At 42.6% G+C, this 17,774-nt stretch overlaps 1 protein-coding gene across 1 annotated transcript in view; it reads right to left on the bottom strand.

The window, feature by feature from the left end:
- Positions 1 to 1,250: 1,250 nt before the first annotated feature.
- Positions 1,251 to 17,774, bottom strand: part of SPPL3 (signal peptide peptidase like 3) — a 59,452-nt gene continuing 42,928 nt past the window's right edge. The window contains exons 4-11 of the mRNA XM_086474147.1: positions 16,658 to 16,777; positions 13,274 to 13,352; positions 12,418 to 12,530; positions 7,066 to 7,172; positions 5,918 to 6,081; positions 4,474 to 4,673; positions 3,300 to 3,409; positions 1,251 to 2,579 (exon numbers count right to left, since the gene is read on the bottom strand). Coding sequence (XP_086330273.1) covers positions 2,508 to 2,579; positions 3,300 to 3,409; positions 4,474 to 4,673; positions 5,918 to 6,081; positions 7,066 to 7,172; positions 12,418 to 12,530; positions 13,274 to 13,352; positions 16,658 to 16,777 — 965 coding nt within the window. The 3' untranslated portion in view covers positions 1,251 to 2,507. The remainder of the gene's footprint in view (positions 2,580 to 3,299; positions 3,410 to 4,473; positions 4,674 to 5,917; positions 6,082 to 7,065; positions 7,173 to 12,417; positions 12,531 to 13,273; positions 13,353 to 16,657; positions 16,778 to 17,774) is intronic.

A 17,774-nucleotide genomic window follows, 5' to 3' on the forward strand; every position in this document is an offset into this window, starting at 1 on the left:
GGAGGGCAAAGCTCAAAAAGGAAGGCCAAGATTTTTCTGGAAAGCTCATTAATTATTACTAAGCATTTGTCACTTAGCACTTCTAGAATTTTTCCCAGAATGCCTTTTAAGTGTAGAAAGTCATTCAATGGCATGCTTTCCTGGCAGGGACTAAAAAATGCCACTGCCAAGCAGAGACAGACCTTTTATTTTCATGGCAAAGGCAGGAGGGAACTCCCGAGATGTGCACTGCTATCAGGCAGGCAGAAGGGCTGGGAAGATAAAGCAAACTGAATCTAAAGATGTTATTCCCCTGCTTAGAACCTCTGGGGGAAAAAAACCCCAAACAACAAAAAAGTGTCTTTTTTTCTCTCTTTGAATATCCTCAGCAATATTTTATTCACCTTCAGTTAGGTGTGTAGCCGATAACCGATGCCTTTCTTTTGGCCCAGGCTGCCTGCGAGTCTGGGACCTGACACCTGCTATGAACAGTAAAGGCAGATCGTTAACGAAAAACTACTTACTTCATTAAAAAGTGACAGTTACCTGACGATGAGCATTGCAGGCACATGCTAGAGGAAATGCTTTCAACTAAGTGAAGGAGACGAAACAGGGGAAAAAAAAAAATCTAAAAACTGAATAAATCAAGTCACACCCTCCCCCTGCCACACCCGCCCCCCCCCCCACGTGCCAGATCTTGGAGCCCCCGGCAGGGCCGCGCGGCTCTTACCCGGCTTCAGCTGTCCCGCCGCCGGAGATGGGGTGCGGCCCCGGCAGCCCCTCCGCCTGCGAGCCGGGCAGACGTGCCTGAGAACAGGAGGGCAGCAGTTAGTGACAGGACACACGTGGCGGGACAAAACCTTCTGCCGTGCTGGAGAGGCTTGGCTGGGGACATCTGACAGCGCAGAAGGGAAGGGGTCAGCTGGTGCAGCGAAGCTCTTACCTGTCATAAGGAATCCGTGCCCCAGAGCACCGTTACCGCTCAGTCAGATCCATCCTTAAACGCTCCTCTTCTCCTTCCAGTCAACTGTTACCGGCATCTATCAAACTCACGAGAGCTACGAGCTTTCAGGAGAGTTCCCCAAACCCGATTTGGCAGAGATTTTGACGGAAAAAAGTTCTGGTTACCTCAAGGAAGCCCTTCAGTCAATAAAACAACAGAACAGGAACTGCTGGTTTAAAGTAAAAAAAATAAAATCCACATTTTAACAGGCCACAGGTACAAAGCAGTCAACACACAAACTCCAACCAGTCACAACAGTAAAGGACAGTTTTCGTTTTCTTTTTCTTTTTTCCTTTTTTTTTTTTTTTTTTAAAGGGGCAGGGGCATGGAAAAAATACAGCACACTAATGAAACAAAATGCAAAAAATACAAAAAAATAGAAAATAGAAAAAATGTATTTACAAGTGATACATTACTATGATCGGAAAGCACAAAGACAATTGCTGCTATAATACATGCACTGGGTCAAGAAGGAACTACTAAAAACCTGCAAGGGAGCTGTTTGTAAAAAATGAAAATTAAAAACAAAAGAAAACAAAAAAAGAAAACAAGACCCCCCACCCCCTCCCCCCTCAAACGAACAGGGTTGGGTTTGAACTTTTTTCTTCCCTAGTTTGCTACATTGATCAAAATCAAATATCCCCTAAAGTCCATCAGTACGATCAGTACAAATACTACACTGGGTTTTAAACTGCAGGTTCAGTTGTAGGAGGGGGAAAAAAAAACAGCAGCTCATTGTAGATCCATATACAAGAAAGCCATAGTAAACTGCTCTACATGCTAAAAATTACAGCAAGCCCCTGTCTGCTACATAGCATGATCTTAGCAGGTTTTCCTTTTTATTTATTCATATATATATCTATATGTGTGTATATATATATGTATAAAAATCGTGCCCTTTTTCACTGCAACATGACATCTGGGTGGAAATGTAACTTGTTACAACAAATTTTTATATGTATACTGCAAGAAGTCACTCAATGTCTGTGGATTTAATAAGTAACCTCACACCACAGGAAATATTTAATAAATCAAAAAAAACCAATATTGTGACAGAAGACCTTCTGTCTCAGTTCTTTTCAAAACCGAAGTCCAGCAGGAAACTGGTCCCAATGTCCACGAGGGGTTCTCTGAAGAAGCTTCAGTTTGCTTAACCGTTTTTTTCTTTTAGTGTTCACGAGTTTTTGAACGACTCCAAGCCGTTTTCAGTTTCAAGTCTGTCTCTTCCTCTCTCACACAGGTGATAGTCTGGCACTAATCCATCTGAGTGAGGAAAAGAGGAAAGTGGCTGCAGTTGCACAGAGGGTCCCCAGTTCCACATCTGCGGGGAGATACGGAGTCACACGGAGCTCCAGGATCTTAGCTTTTTTTTCTTTTCCTCCTTTTAACACAAAGTCCTTTCATACAAGTCCCGTAATTGGTACCTTCCCAAGTACCAGCCAGTCCAGCTTTAGGAAACGACAAAGCCACAAGTTAAAGTGAAAAGGACCAAGGCAGAAGTTCAGGTCACTTTCTATCTGTTCCATCATACTTCCAGGAAACGGGAGCTGCTGGACTTGGAGTGGAAAGGCTCAGACCACATGCGACGTAGATCGCCCTAGGCAGGAAAACAGCAGAAGGACCACGCCCTCAGAAACTTTAAAGCCCACTCAGAACTCAGATTTTAAAGTGCATATATAATTGCAAGCATGTCTTACAGCAAATCTATTTGCAAATTAAAATAAAGACAGTAAAAACTAAATTCTTTCCCTGTCAGGCCAGAACGTCTTATTTGGGTAGCAGGTCTACCCAAAACGGGTTTCTGATAGGAAGGAAATATTTATGCAGGTGGAAAATTCTGCCCTTTCTCACGCTCCACTCTGCAGAGTGCTAGATGTGTGTTTCAACACCAGCCCTGTAACAGGAAAGGCTACAGCTTAAAATTTCGGTTCAGAACAGGTGACTGGAAAGGGGTAACCAAGGATCTGCCTCTCCCATCTCTGTTCGATCCTTGTGCACACGTTCTTTCATGACCAGCTGGGCGAGGACAAATTCACTCACTCAATTAAAACAGCATTTAATACTTCAGAATTTAGTTAGTTTATAATTACGGGTACTTTATGCACATAAATTATCTCCTATTTCAGGAACGCATCTCTCGGCTACTCAGCCCTCCAAAATGAAGATTCACCCCAACGGCAGCGGCACCTCAGTTCTGGGCCAGGGCTGCTGAGGACACGTGTCATCCTCAGGAGAGCTGCTGCCCCCTGCACGAACACCGAACCCGCTTCCAGCTGACCCCAGAGCTTCCTGCTGCGAGTGCTTAATCCTGTCTTACCTTTAAATAGGCCATGGTGAGGAGCGGCAATAAAGTGAACGGTACCAAGTAGAGCAGGGCAGGCTGGGCTGCCCGGTGAATACGAGAAGCTACTGTTGCAGTTAACAGACCTGTAAAAGAAAGAAGTGACTGTAAATATCTCTAGGTTGTGTATGGGTGTTCTCATCGTTTCATCCACAAGCGGCTCCCTTCCCTCCCATTCTGACAGACAGGCTGTGGAAAAGTGACTTATCTGTGCGTTGCCCTCCCTGAAGACAACTGACTCAAACAAAACTGTGGAAAAATTATTCTGTTTTAATCCTAGGCTGTGTTCAGCCCCTTGAATCTCAAAGACTAAGCTAAGAATAACTCAAAACGCCACAGAAGGCGAAGGGGAGGAAGTCGAACGCACCACACTGGAGTGCTAGTCCAGTGCTGGCACCTCGAGACTGTCGGTCTGAGGCCCCAAGCCTGAGGGACAGGGGGCCGAGAGGAAGGACTGTACACACCAGGAACGACTTTCCCGGATACTCGCCGAAAGGGAATGTAGGGGGAAAGACAAGGTGAGGGAGGAGGGAGGCTGCTGGTAGGAAACGATCTTTCCTCGTCATCCTCGGGAGGACTGCAGGAGGTCAGGATGTGCACACACATGTCCTGACCTCAGGGAAAAATCTGGTTTGTGTTAGGGAGCAGAGGGATCGGTACATCAAATTACAAACAGCATGCCAGCTGCGATACTTGCGATTTTCTGTTTGTACTCAAATGTCACAGCATCATAAGCATTAACAGCAGAATACAAAAATGCAGGAATCCTCTAGACGAATTACCCAGATGTACCCCTGCACAGCATAATCCAGCTAGAAACTCCCATGTTTTTCCCATAAAACAGGTATGAGCTACGACACCTTCTGCGCTAGTAAAGCGAAGTATAAAAAGTTGCTAACAAAAATACTGTTAATCTCTTTCAACCTCTAAATAAAATACAACAAAAAAGACCCTCTTAAAAAGAAGACTGTAGAAGGGTTTTTCTCCCTAGACCATGCCAACGAAACCCAAAGAGAGGAGGATTAAAAAGGAACATAACCAAGCGTTCTCTCAAAGCCTCTTTATGCTTGCTTTCATCATCTTTTAAACCTACTACAGTAATCCCACTTCTGCTCACTAAGCAGCTATCCATATTAAACTAATTACTCACCTACAAAATATCCAATAAGTGTGCAGTGAAAGTAAGAGACCTTCTGCATACGTCCAGAGATGTTCCCTGGCCCTGGGGCACCACAGGAATCACTGTTGGCTTGCTTTTTGTAGTTATCGTAACGCAGGACAAAGCAGAGCAGAAGACCTGGCATCACAATATCTCCGATCCCCAGCATGGAGAAGTGGCTGCCTGTGGAACTAGAGAGCAACTGCAATTGGATTCATGCCCAAACCTCAAGGTGACAAGCTCTAGCCTCCTCCACTTTGGTTCTGAGCTTCGTTTTGCGCATCCCTTCTTTCTAGCGGCAAACTTCTATGCAGTAGACGCTAAATGCTGGCTACTGAACATTTTTTCCTTGGTGACTTCACCACCGCCTCAGCTCAGTTCTAAACGTACCCATTTTGACAGAAATGACCTGTTGCTCCAAAGCAGTTTGTTTCTACCAGCAGTGGTTAAGCTGCTTTTGCTCTTAGCTCACTCAACGAAACCCATCCATCAACTCAGTATTTCAATCACCTCTCTCTTCTAAGCGCTGATGGGCGGTACCAGCTGCCCCCTTTCTCATCTGTTTGGTTAACACCGACAGACACTGCACTGTCATTCCCATGTACACAGATCGCCTCTAACACAAGGCAATAAGGCAATGTATGGACTTCTCAGATCTCTGGCCTCACTCAGACAAAACACGCAGAAAACTATAGTCTCACCAGATTCCCAGAAAAGAGCCAATTGTCAACTAGATGAAGAACTAAAATAACCCATTACCTTAAATTCAATATATTTTTCATGAAAATGAAGCCAAATAAAGTTCACACAAAGTTGACAAAATTATAATTTCTGTTTTTATCATTGCAGACCGTCAACTCCTAAACTGTAATTTCAGCATCCCAACATCTAAAGAAACAAGAATAAATATGCCAACAGAACCCCCGGCAGAACTGCTGGCGCACTGGCGCTTACTGCCCAATCAGGCCTGCTCACGTCTGGTTAAACATCTGAGACATCAAGGAACCCCTGCAGCAGAGAGATGTGGAATAACCTCCCTCCACACAGCACTTGCCCGGTAAGCTGTCCTTTCTAACTGCCTTCCCAATCAAATAATCAAGACTGTTCTGATGCTACGACAAACCTCAGGTCTTCTGCTTTTAAACATTCGGTCAAAAATCCTACAGCGGCAGTGGAACTCAGACCGGTACGTTCAGAGGCGCATCCCATTCTGAACAGGGCACCTTTTCACCTGATTAGGATCATTTCTGCACACTAGGAGTCAGCAAATGCGGAGTGTCCAATCCTCACTGCTCACTACATAGCTTTTATCATGAAGAGGGAGTGACTAAACAGGGAACTAAGCTGATATTTCCCAACAGAATCAGTGCTACTACGAAGTACAGGGAGGGAAAATTATTCTTATATAATACATGAAAAGAAGTGCTGGTTTTACCTTGGAAATACAAGTTTACCAGGCAGCGACAGACGGGGAACATCTCTACCCACATTTGGTCCCAGGTGAAGTTTCCGGGATAAAACGTCAAGAGGATTATCAGCCGGTTGTGTGGCCACTTTCACCATAACATTGCTGTTAAAGATGTAGGCAGAAAAAAAGACCTACGGAGCAAGGGAGTCATCTGAAATTACAAACTGCAATTATACAGCAACTCAAACTGCGTGTATTTTTGCTTTGCCTATTCAAGAGGAGAAAGGATATCGTCCAAACTTCCCATATACATATGTTGTGTATACGATAAAAGGCAAAATGTATTTCAAAAATTCAGATAAAGGGTTTTTTACACTAATAATCCTCAAGAATAACTGGAATGTACTTTTTGGTATCCTGATATCAATCAGTATCTTGAGATCCTTTGGCAAAGGATCTGCCCGGACTGCAAGCAGGTAGTCCAGGATTATAAAGGCAGCTAACAAGATACCGAAAATATGAGAGAGCCTGAAAGCAGCACAGAGGTAAGTGCGGTGCTCATCACACGCGGAATGATGCAACACGTGTTTCCAACAGGCTCTGAGGCTACAGCTCATCACACTGGGAAGCGGACTGGCTGCCAGAGCTGTCAGCAGGCGCTTCTCCGGATCAGTGCGCGGTGTTACGCAAAGGTAAAACAAAATCCTTTCAGTATTACAAAATGTGTTCTGTCAGGCTTCTTGTAAAAGCGCAGTAAGATTTTGCACCAGCCTCACTGGCTATAAATCAGTTTGCATTCCTGTTTCTGCTAATCAGAAGTTGGCACGTGCGTACTCTGTGCGAGCGTGGATAAGGCTTTGTGTTTACTTGGAAATGCTTGTTCTGATCTTCAGCCAGGCTTTCAGAATTTGAGGTCCAATTTCTTTTCTTAAACAATATGCCAGAGATGAAACATTCTAATCATGTTTCTGCTTTTGCCAACTAATGAGTGAGGAAATCATTTCTGCATCCTGCTGTAGACTTTAACGTCTCAGAATGGAGCAACAGAGCTGATCTTCTGGCTTCACCAGATTTCATCAACTTTATACCAGTACGACTCATGTGAAAATGGCCCAAGGCCAATTACAAATCCAAAGGATAAAAACAGTTTTAGCAAAACCAAACAAAACACTTACCCAAAAGACATCATAAATTAGTAACCCAGAGAGTAGCAAGCAGGAAACCTTCAGGCTCGGCAGCCGAACAAAGGCTATCATTGCAACACACAGGCCCATGGCCAGAGCTACAAAATGCAAGCACATAATTAGTTCATTAAAAATAGAAAACAAAACAAAACAAAACAACCCCAAACCAATACCTCCCCCCAAAAAAACACCCCAAAGAAGCCTCTGTTTGTACCTCTGCAGCACTGCATGCACTAGATGACTGTCCACTATTGCCAGATGGTGAAATTCTTCTTACCAGAGTTAAGAAAAGTCAAAATACATTCAGTAGCCAACGGCGAACACGCCCCCATGGAAGCAGAAATCCCTCTGCAGGCACGACTGCCCAATCCACTCCACTTCCACTGCCCACCACAAAGAAGTGTTTTCATGTCTTGTGCCCTAGAGACTCTTATCTCCCTGTGAAATGCTGACTACCCAGTTAAAAACAGAAGCAAAAAACAAACTTCGAACTCTTTGTGCCCCAAAGGTTTATGTTTAACCTCTGCTTTTATAATACTAGGAGGTTTTCTAGTAAATGCATAAAATAAATAAATTCCTTGACTGTTAATTCAGAAATAGCATGGTTATGTGACATGTTTAGAACATGATGTGACAAAAACCCACTCAAACCAACCTTCTGCTTGGGCAAGACTGTGTAAGACTGCCCAAACGCAAACTATGAAATACTATTGTTTAGATATACAGGGACTTCCCAGTAACAAAAATCTTCATGAAAGCCTGCCTACCAACGGGGAAAAAAATGGGCAAGTCTTTTCCTAACCCTTCTCCCAAGGGTGAGTTTTCAGCCCGATCAACAAGCTGAACGACATGCCGCAGCTCAGACATTAGTTCTGTTCCAAGGGGAACTTTGTCAGGGTAGAACACTAAGATGTTACACTAAAAAAAAAAAAAAAAAAAAAAAAAAAAAAAAAAAAAAATCCGAGTCTTCACATTTGTGTGATTTCTTGTTTCTTTAGGCCTAGCCGTAGCTACCAAAGATACTCAACTGGCAATTGATATATTTCAACTGGCTACAAGTAAATCCCTAGAGAGATACTCAAAATAAAAACGTAAAATTAAAAAGTAAATCAAGTTTCATCTACGATATCAGTATATTTACAAGGAATAATTAAGCCCTGTTGGGACCAGATTACACCTAAGTATGCAGACATTTGTAAACAAAATGTGTTTGTCTAACATGACACAGAAAACGTAAAAAGTTGTAATCCCATTTTGACCAACTGAAACCGCAGGGAAAGGGAGTCATTACATCTATGCCGACCAGTGCGACAACTTGACTAGGCCAAAATTTACAAGTTAACCTTCAGATTCTCACGCTGTAATTATGCCACTGTGAAATGACCTCACGCTTGCATTTCACCCGAAAGATGTGGAGTTCTTCCATCAAAACACTAAGGAAACATTTCCATACAGATTCAAGGGAAGAAAGTGCCACCAAATGCCTGCCAGCGTGGCTGCTTGAGCGCCAGGGACTGCATCCCAGCAGTGACTTTGCCAAACCCACCTTATCTTTTGAGAATTGACAAGCTTAGCACAACACCAAGTGTCACAGCTGCCAGTTTTAACAAAGTAATGGGATTACTCGGACAAAAACGTACCCTAAATCATGCCGCATGACTGTAACTAGCTATAAAATGTAAGCAAATTACTGAGGTTTAAAGAATTTGACACAGCAAAGCAGCGAGAAAAAGAACTGCATTCAGTAATTCAACATAGCCCTCAGTTACAGACTTCCTCTGGCAGAAGAGCAAATACAAGGGAACAGTCTGTCTTAAATCAAAGAGGTTTCTCTAAAGCCAATGTTAATAATAACTCAAGCGAGCCTATATTTAGGAGAGGATTTCTAGGTTATAAGTAACTAGAAGTGGAAATATTTTAACCAGTGTGAAGTTTTATCTGTTGTTCACACGCTTCAGTTCTCTATCACCGAAGTGAACGCAGGCCCACGTGCAAGACGCTGTTATCACACTGACCAAATACCGAGTAGAAAAGGAGATGGGAAAAGAGCCCTTTAGATGACAGTGAAATCCACACGCCAACAACTGTGCCGTTCTGCAACTGCTTTAGGACGTATTGGTAAATTTTAAAACCAGAAGGGAAGCAAGAATGCCCGAGAGCAAGCAGGGCTACTAAAGGCTAAAGTGCAGTCAAACCACCAACAGGCTTCTCTAAACGGAAGGCAGCGTCCTTTCCCAATTAAAAAATCTTGAAATCATATAAGAAACAAAATCATCCATATTCAAGCTCACAGATGGTGTTGACAAACTGTATAAGGCAGATCTCCATTGAACTATACTCCAAATTATTTTAAAAAGAGAGAGAGAGAAAGAGAGGGGAAGAGAGGTAGCCACAGAAATGGTGGCTCTGGGTTGGAAGTGCTGGACAATGCGTTGGTGAAGCTGAATAAGAAAGAACTGAAAGAGTTAACCTTCAATTAACAGAACCAATTAACTTTGCAGTCCCGGCAAGCACACTCCTTACAGAATAAGGATATTCTGAGCATTAAGAATATTCTTGCATATGTGATTAGACTCTGGATACAGCGTCTTTTTCAGCTCTACTGCACTACTGTGTCCAGAACAGATGAAACCACCGAGATGCTGGTGGTGTGGTGTCTGGTTTACAAAGCATTATGCAAGCTGGCAAAGCTTGAACATCCCCCACAGGCCACAGCCGACCTTTGAAAGAAAACAGGTACTGAAGTTCTGATCTAATCATGTTCCCATAAAACTCTCAAAGTCTATTTTAAAGCATAGGAATAAGAACACGTGTCATGAAGTAGCCTCTGCCCGACTGCTGCAGCAGTTCAGGTGTGCAGCGGTGCCGGGGGTATCCCTGATGGTTCGGATCACTCTGTAGCTACCAACAGACACTGCATATACATCTACAGCATTCCTGTAGTACATCTCCAGCTACGTCCATTCTTTAGGAAAGCTTTTAACCAGGCTTTACCAGAGGACAGTGACCATCCTCGATGATTCTGTCATCAAACAATCCACTCTGAGAAATAGGCATTTCAAGACCTATAAATGCACATCATCACATGCCAGAACAACCCCCTGGAGATAATATCTGCTCATTCTATCCTGTAAAATGTCTCTGGCTTTAGAAACGGTTCAACCAGCTACTGTACTGACAGGGGAATTGTAGTATTTGAGCAATGAAGACTGTTCTGGCAGGAACTGCCATACCTCGATTTTGTCAGGACTGGAAATTACCATCAAGTATTTCCCCTCCTTTTTACTCAGCTCTAAAGCAGAAATAGTCTCTCATAAGGAGAGAATTAACTGCACAACAACAAACCATACACACAAAAATTGAGGTGCATTAAGGAGAAACGCCTGCCCCACTTCTCCCTCCCGCCGCCGGCCCAGGCGATGGGAAGCACGTTCACAACATCTGTTTCATTTTCTGCCCACAGCGAAACAGCAGATCGTCGCTGTGCGAACAGGGAGGAGGAGTCAGATCACAGCACACCCAGCAGCCGGCAGGCGCTGGCTTAAGGACGAGCCAGTGCTCCACTTGCATATATTACCGAGCAGTACTTACAGCCCACATTTCCCTACAAACAAGATTAATTGGGGTCTCAAGTATTCAGAAAAGCAAAGGCTAAAGGCACAGATGATGCGATCCCACTTGCAGCAGTACAGTGTGAGGAGTCAAACTGCAGTCTGCTTCCCTGATGAAGGTCAATAAATGCTGTTCCCTATTGAATGTCACTGACAAACGTTGATTTAATTGGATTTGAGCAAACGACAGGAGGCTTACCTATGTAGTTCAAGCTCCCTTAATACAAACTACACAAAATATTCCAAAGCTAGACAGTATCAACACAATTCAGTACATCATAAACAACCACCAAGAGAAATAAACCCCAGAAACCACTCTGCACCAGTAGTTCAGTACTCTGCAGACCAATTTCCTCAAAGCCCTCTATTGCAGACTGAAGCACTCACAAAAATAGCTATTTTTAAGTAAATGTTTCTGTTGATAACTCAGTGTAGACAAGTCTTTTCAGATTTTGCCCAAATCCACATCTGACACTCCGCTCAGCTTTGAAGCTACTGCAGATCAAAAATCATCCTTGATTTCATGGTGGGCTACTCTGCTTAACACAAACCAAACCTCACCTGCACTTTTGCATTTAGTTTCTGGGTATCTTTAAAAGGTATTCCCTAACATACAACAGGTGGAAGTTTTAAATGCAGCAAAAAGCATGAATGAAACACAACACCTATATACACAAGAAATAATCAAGGTGTCACGAGAGGTTTCAGTGCTAAGGACTTTCTGCCCCCTGTTATTTAGGAGGAGCTGGAAAGCTGATGGGGTGTATCTTTTCCACTGCAACAAACAATCTCAAGGGCAGATAATGTTGTCCCAGCTATTTTTCCTTAAGCAATCACAACCTCAGGGTGCCATTTCATGAGGTGTCCTAAGCCAATTTAGCTGCCTGACACCGCTGAGAAGCAGAGGTCCTGCTCCTGGCCACCTCTTCATCCCTTTGCTGTCATATCCACTCCAGCCTCTCAGATCCCATCATGCTGCCTCTTACCTTTTGCCAAATTTAGCACATACCTGACTGCACAATAATCCAATTCATCTCACAGCAGCAGCAGAAAAATAGCCTGGCAAAAAAATAGCACGCTGCCATTCTAGTGAGCTGAATCAGTTTACCATGTGATTAAATGAGTGCCAGGGCTAGCACAAGAGATTTGGAAGGCAGGAGGGGAAGAGGAAAGCTTTTTTTTCGGAACAGTAAGCTGTGAATTCAGTTCAACCACCATGAAAAAAAAAAATAAATCACACCTTCAAGCCAACTGGATGCCTGCCAGCTTCACCCATCTCACCATCCTAACTGGCAAGCATCAAAGAGATCAAAGACAACCAGCTACTGTGAACTGTCTCACAACAAATTATTTGATCATCTGAACCAAAAACCAACAAGATGCACAACAAAAATTAACCAGATTGTTAAGATCAAGTTATGATTCATAAACAACCACTGTCTCCACACATCTTTAACTAAAACTGACGATTCACCCCACACCACACAGATGCAGAATATCTTTCATGAGTGTTCTGGCACTTCCTTGGAAGCTTTTACAAACCAGAAAAACAGGTGTCCCAAACACTACCCTGGCATGTTCCTGACAGCGGTTGTTTTCAGGGAGTCTACCACACAATATTACAACTCAGCAAGCCATTAATATTAGCAAATTTCACCAACCATCACCAGGTGACTGGAGGTGTCAGAACAGGCACAAAACAGCAGTAAAATCCCTTCATTCACATACTCACCGTCCATAAGGAGCCAGTGGCCGGTTAGGACCCAGATAAGGACAAGCATCACAGACAGAGAAAATGAGAGCAACTCAGCAGCAGTGAAACGCCCGCAGCAGCCAAACGAAATCCTAGGAACAACATATAAACATTAGCTAGAAGACTTTATGTTTCCATTTAAAGAACAGAAAATGGACACTGCTGGAACAAGGCTCAACTGCTGATGAAAGATGCCAAGAACAACTGAAGGGAAGTTCCTTTGCCACAAATAGGTACCAAAAAAACAGCAACAAAACAAAAGCTTTCCTCACATTCAGATGATGTGTGTAAGGCCTGAACTAGAGAGATGGAATAAACCCTGTAAATCCTGGCACCTCCCTTGAAACTGTTCCCGTAAATGCTACTCCTGGAACCACCTAAGACAGTGCTTTTTGCAACATGAACTCCAGTCGCAAGGTAAAAAAATAAAATGTTTCAAAACATGACATTAACAACTGTAATTTTCACCAGTCTAAGTACAGTCTTTGAAAGAGCTAGCATTCAAATCCACAGTCAAACATTAACATCTAATACCAAATCCCAAATTCTGAAATCTCAGCCAAAATAAGCCAAACTTCTTAAAAACCAGCGTCGGGAAATCTAGTCCCCTGCAATGGTACCACACCTCCCAGGCTGGCAAGCGTGCGTGACTTGCAGAAATTATGCTTCCTAGTTTCAAAGTGGAAACATGGTGTTGCAAAAAAAGTATGCACAAACATCAGCCCTGAAGCCCTGAGGTTAACGCTTGTAACCAAAGACTCCATTAAAGAATTCTTATTAAAAGAAATAAATACAACATACACAAAGAGGAGCAAAAGAATTCTCAAGTCCTTACTTGTTTTGAGGTGAACAAGGCCGTGTTAAGTACTGGCACATCGGGAGCAGAAGGAAAGCGAAAGCTATTGTTGCAAGGACTAGAAAAAGAAGAGAAGGTACTATTAGTTCATTCAGACCTAATTTCTACAGTACACAAACAAGCTTCTCCAATTTGAAAAAGCTCTTGCAACACTGTCCTGTTATCATAAGCTGCAGCATTATTAAAGCAAGAGCAGCTAAAGGCTCCAAGGTTTTCTGCAGCACTTCTATTGTCAGTATGCTTGCAAACTTCAACCAAAACAAATGCTCTCAAAGGAATGCAACGCCCCATCCCCAAACCTTTAAAAAAAAAAAAAAGTCTTAAAGCTATTCATGATCATGTCAGCAAGAAAAATAGTTCTCAAATATTCTGAGAGTCCAATAAAATGAAAGAACTTACTACAAATTGGTTGTGAGATTCTTTCAAAATTCTTCAACATGTGACACAGACTAAGCCAGCATAATAAAGGGTTTTTTCCACTTTTTAACTCAGATAGTCAGGGTTTTTTCCCTCATCTCACTCAACCCCCTTTAATCACTACTGAAACACAGTACAACTTATTTTAAGTTATATGCAGTAGCCAGCAACTTAAATTTTTTAAAATACGAAGTGCTTTAAGTTTTTGAAACCAGGATGATAAAAATACATAAATATCCAAATAGACTGTTTCCATAAACATTTTCTTTTTAAAAAAGCATACTTACCCCACCCACACATTTGTAAAAACATTTAGTAACTGCTGGTATTTCTAACCATTTTTCCTTCCAGTTTTTTTGAAAAATAGCAACACTATTTTCACTACTATTACTATGAATTTGAACTGAGGACTGTTTCAAAGGCTGAAGCATGAGGGCAAGGAGACACATTCATGTCAGCAGCACACATCCACAACTGTGGTAGCAAGAACAGACTGAAATAAAAATGGAGGAGTCGCTCAACATTTTCTGCATGCTGCAAATCATCTTTGTGTTGTCTTCCACTCATTCTTTAAAAAATTGGGGTGGTTGTTGTCGGTTTTTAAAAGGGATTTTTTTTTTTTCCTCTTCTCAAATGAAGACAACGGGAAGGAATCAAACATTCTCTTCAGTACACAGCTTAAGCCAACTGGAGAGAAGAAATTGGTTTGGTCAAACCATAACTTTCCCTCAATTCTGCTCTTTCTGGCAGGAATAAGATTTTTTTAAAAACAAAAAAAAGCAATTCATTAAAAAAATTTATTTAAAAGTGTCACTATGCAGACACTCACAGTTCTATCGGTATTTCAGAGAAGAGAAAACCAAGCAGAATGGATAGGGAAAGAATGAAGAACGTGGCAACTCCATATATGTTGAATCTTTTCGGAGGTGCTTGGCAAAGACCACTACGCAGCAAAACCCGTGCCCCAGTTGCCCCAAGTCCTGCACGCCTCGCTGCCTGCCTGCCCTGCTCCCTTTTCACCACAGCGGGACTGACCCTCCCTCACCCCAGACCGCCCCTCTTTGCCCTTGGAACCTCTCCTTCCCCGTCCTCCCCTCCAGCTCTCAGCAGGGAACCCTGTGCCTCCTGTCCTGGTGTCCCCAACCGCTGCCACCGCAGAGCTGGGCCCATTCAGAGCGTATGAGAATTCAGATGCCATCACACCAATGCCCAGTGCCCATGAGTACCCACTCTCAAGCTCCTTCTTGACTATCCAGGCTTCCAGTCATAAGTTTTATCTTCCCTCTAGTCTCAATTCCTATTATTCAATCGGCTTAACTCCTGTCTGCAGGCAACATGCCAGCTCTGCAGCTCTGCCCTCTGCTTAGCGGCTGGTCCTGGCCCTGGGCTGTGTGCCGTACCTACCCTTGCTCCTGACTCTTCCCTGAAAGGCAAACCTTGGTGCAAGGAAGATTTAAAAGGGGTTTAAGAAACCAGACATCGGCTATAATTTACAAGTCCTCCCACATCAGCCTCTAAAAATCTACAAAAAGAGGATGTAAAATAGCACTGCTTGCGCTTCAGGGGACAGAGGGACCAAGTCTCACAGTTCCCAAGGCTGGCAGGGCCCGCATCCTGCTGCATGGCCTCTAACAAAGCTTTGCACTGTAGAGCTTCTAGGGCCACAGTCCCCTGTGCTTAGTGACATCCTCTGATGCAAGAGCAAGGGAAAGCACAAAAGTATCATAAAAACAGGTTCAAGAATAAAGATACCCAAGGGCACTGATCCAAACAGACCCGATCCTCTAAACCTGCAACAAGCCCCAACTGACCCAACAATATCAGCTAATTACACACCACAAATGTTACAAATGAAGTTATAAATGTCAAGGTCATTCTGGAAATAAATAGACCAATAAGCTTGACAAAAGTTGTCTTTTGTCATAAATCTTCTCTTATAATACCTTACATTTATGTGTGTACATATATTGCCCTAGTACCTAGCATATAGTAGAATTTATCTGAAGTAATAATTTATTTTTAATGGGAAAGTTATAGATCAAAGTTATAAAAGCAGTACTGAACAGACCTCTACAGGACTGTGCCTCCAGAATTTGAGGTAGGAATCTCAAGACTCAGGTCAAGAACAGAGATTTAGATTTCACCCATCAACATCAGCTCTGTTTAAGAGCTGGAGAGGATGCACAGCTCAGGACTTAGATCGCGAAGGAAAAAGCCTGCCTTAAATACACATGAAGCAGGAGAGGATGAGAGGTATTTAGGGGTTTAATAATCTTCACAGACTCAGTATGTGGACTGAGGAGAACAATTTTTAAAAGCTGCTGCATAGTTGGAGCAGTAGGAAGAATCTTACTACCCTGAACAGCAGCTGGTCTCAAAGAACTACAAAAAGATCAAAAGGCCAAAGTTTTCAAAAAATCAAAGCCCTGGTATTTACTTAAATGACAAAATATAAACAATAATAAACAGGATCAGAGGACTTGCAATTGATGTGTGGACAACAGTTTCATTTCTGTTCCAAATTCAAGCAGTGCAAAAGAGTAATACTCAAAATGCTAGTGAGACCAGAAGTACTCCTGAAACAAAGGAAAACTGCATAAAAGCAAAAAACAAAATTAAACTAGGAAAAGAAGTCTCTGGATAGGATCTCCAGAGTTATGCTATGATCCTGCAAAGTACCTGAATGATGAAATACCATGTACAGTTCTGAGCACTGCTTTATAAACAAGTAGGTTTAGGAAATCTCTAAGTGGAAAATACTTCTCAAATAATACTTGTCACTTTATTAATAGCTACAAAGACATGAAAATACAACTGTGAAACCTGATGAGTTGGGTTTTTTTAAACATACTACAACATGTATTATAATTCCTATCAACAATATCTAATTACATCCATGCTTTCTGTTCTATTCCGATTCTTATAAAGAGAAGAAAACTTAGTCACCTGCTGTGCATATTGTAAAGACAACTTGAACTGAATCAAAGAAGAAGAACATAACTAGGAGAGACACAGACGCTCCGATCGGCAGGAACAACGCCTGGGTAGAGTCAATGGTTTGAATACCTGCAGAAGAAAGAAAGTGACACTTAACTCAGGCTATTTCTTACCACCCACACATTGACAGCCTGTCCTCACCAACCCAGCTGAGGACTCTGACAATATATTCCATTGCCGTGCTGGTGCAACAGGCGTTTACTCCAAGGTCCTCGTGCACTGCCATAGCCAAGCCCAGCAGTATGTGCAAAAACACGCCAGCTGAACCGCACGGTCGCAGGGGTGGGTGCGTACAGCAACGGCCCTGTTTTGCAGAATCCAAAAACTGAAAGCGGGAAGAAAATGTGTGAATTTTTTCTGGTGCCATATCGATAGAATGAGTAACAAATTTCAAGAATTAACGTCATTTAGGGATTAGGAATCATGCAGTAATTATGTGTTTGCTTCATTTTACACTGAGCAACATAACCATGTTGAGCAGAGCATATGACAGCTTTACTGACCCTCTCAGCACGAGGTAAAGAGCCTGACCAACGGCAGAGCTGCAGACAGCGTTAGGCTGGGTGAGCTCATGCAAGGGGTGCCGCAGCTTCAAATTCCACTTGGGTGAAGGCCACCATGCACTTAAATTGAATCACTGATTGCAATCACCAGATAACATCAAGCCTAACAATAAAGGGCAGTTTTCAAAAAAAACCACCCAAGTCTTTTACCTGTGTATGAAACTACCAACTCAGTTCAGCGTGCACTATAATTGCCTTTTATGCTAAAATCCAACAAAAAATCGTGCTCACATTTTATAGCTGGAAGCAATTTTAAACACTGTGGAGATACTGAAGTATTTTATTCTGATTATTTCCCCCAGCTCAGCCATGCAGTGTGACTACTAGGGATATTAATAATGGGACTGGACATTCGGTACTATATTTTATCGTGAGTTTTTAGAATTACTAACAAAATTGAGAAGATCAGGCTTTGAAAAGCCCACATATCCCTGCAAATTCTATTACTTAACCAGTCTCTGTAGCTGTGTTTACGTTTGGTCATGAGTGTATGCGGGGGAGAA

Source organism: Leptosomus discolor, chromosome 16 (assembly GCF_034619465.1).
Source record: "Leptosomus discolor isolate bLepDis1 chromosome 16, bLepDis1.hap2, whole genome shotgun sequence".
NCBI classification, from domain to species: Eukaryota; Metazoa; Chordata; class Aves; order Leptosomiformes; family Leptosomidae; genus Leptosomus; species Leptosomus discolor.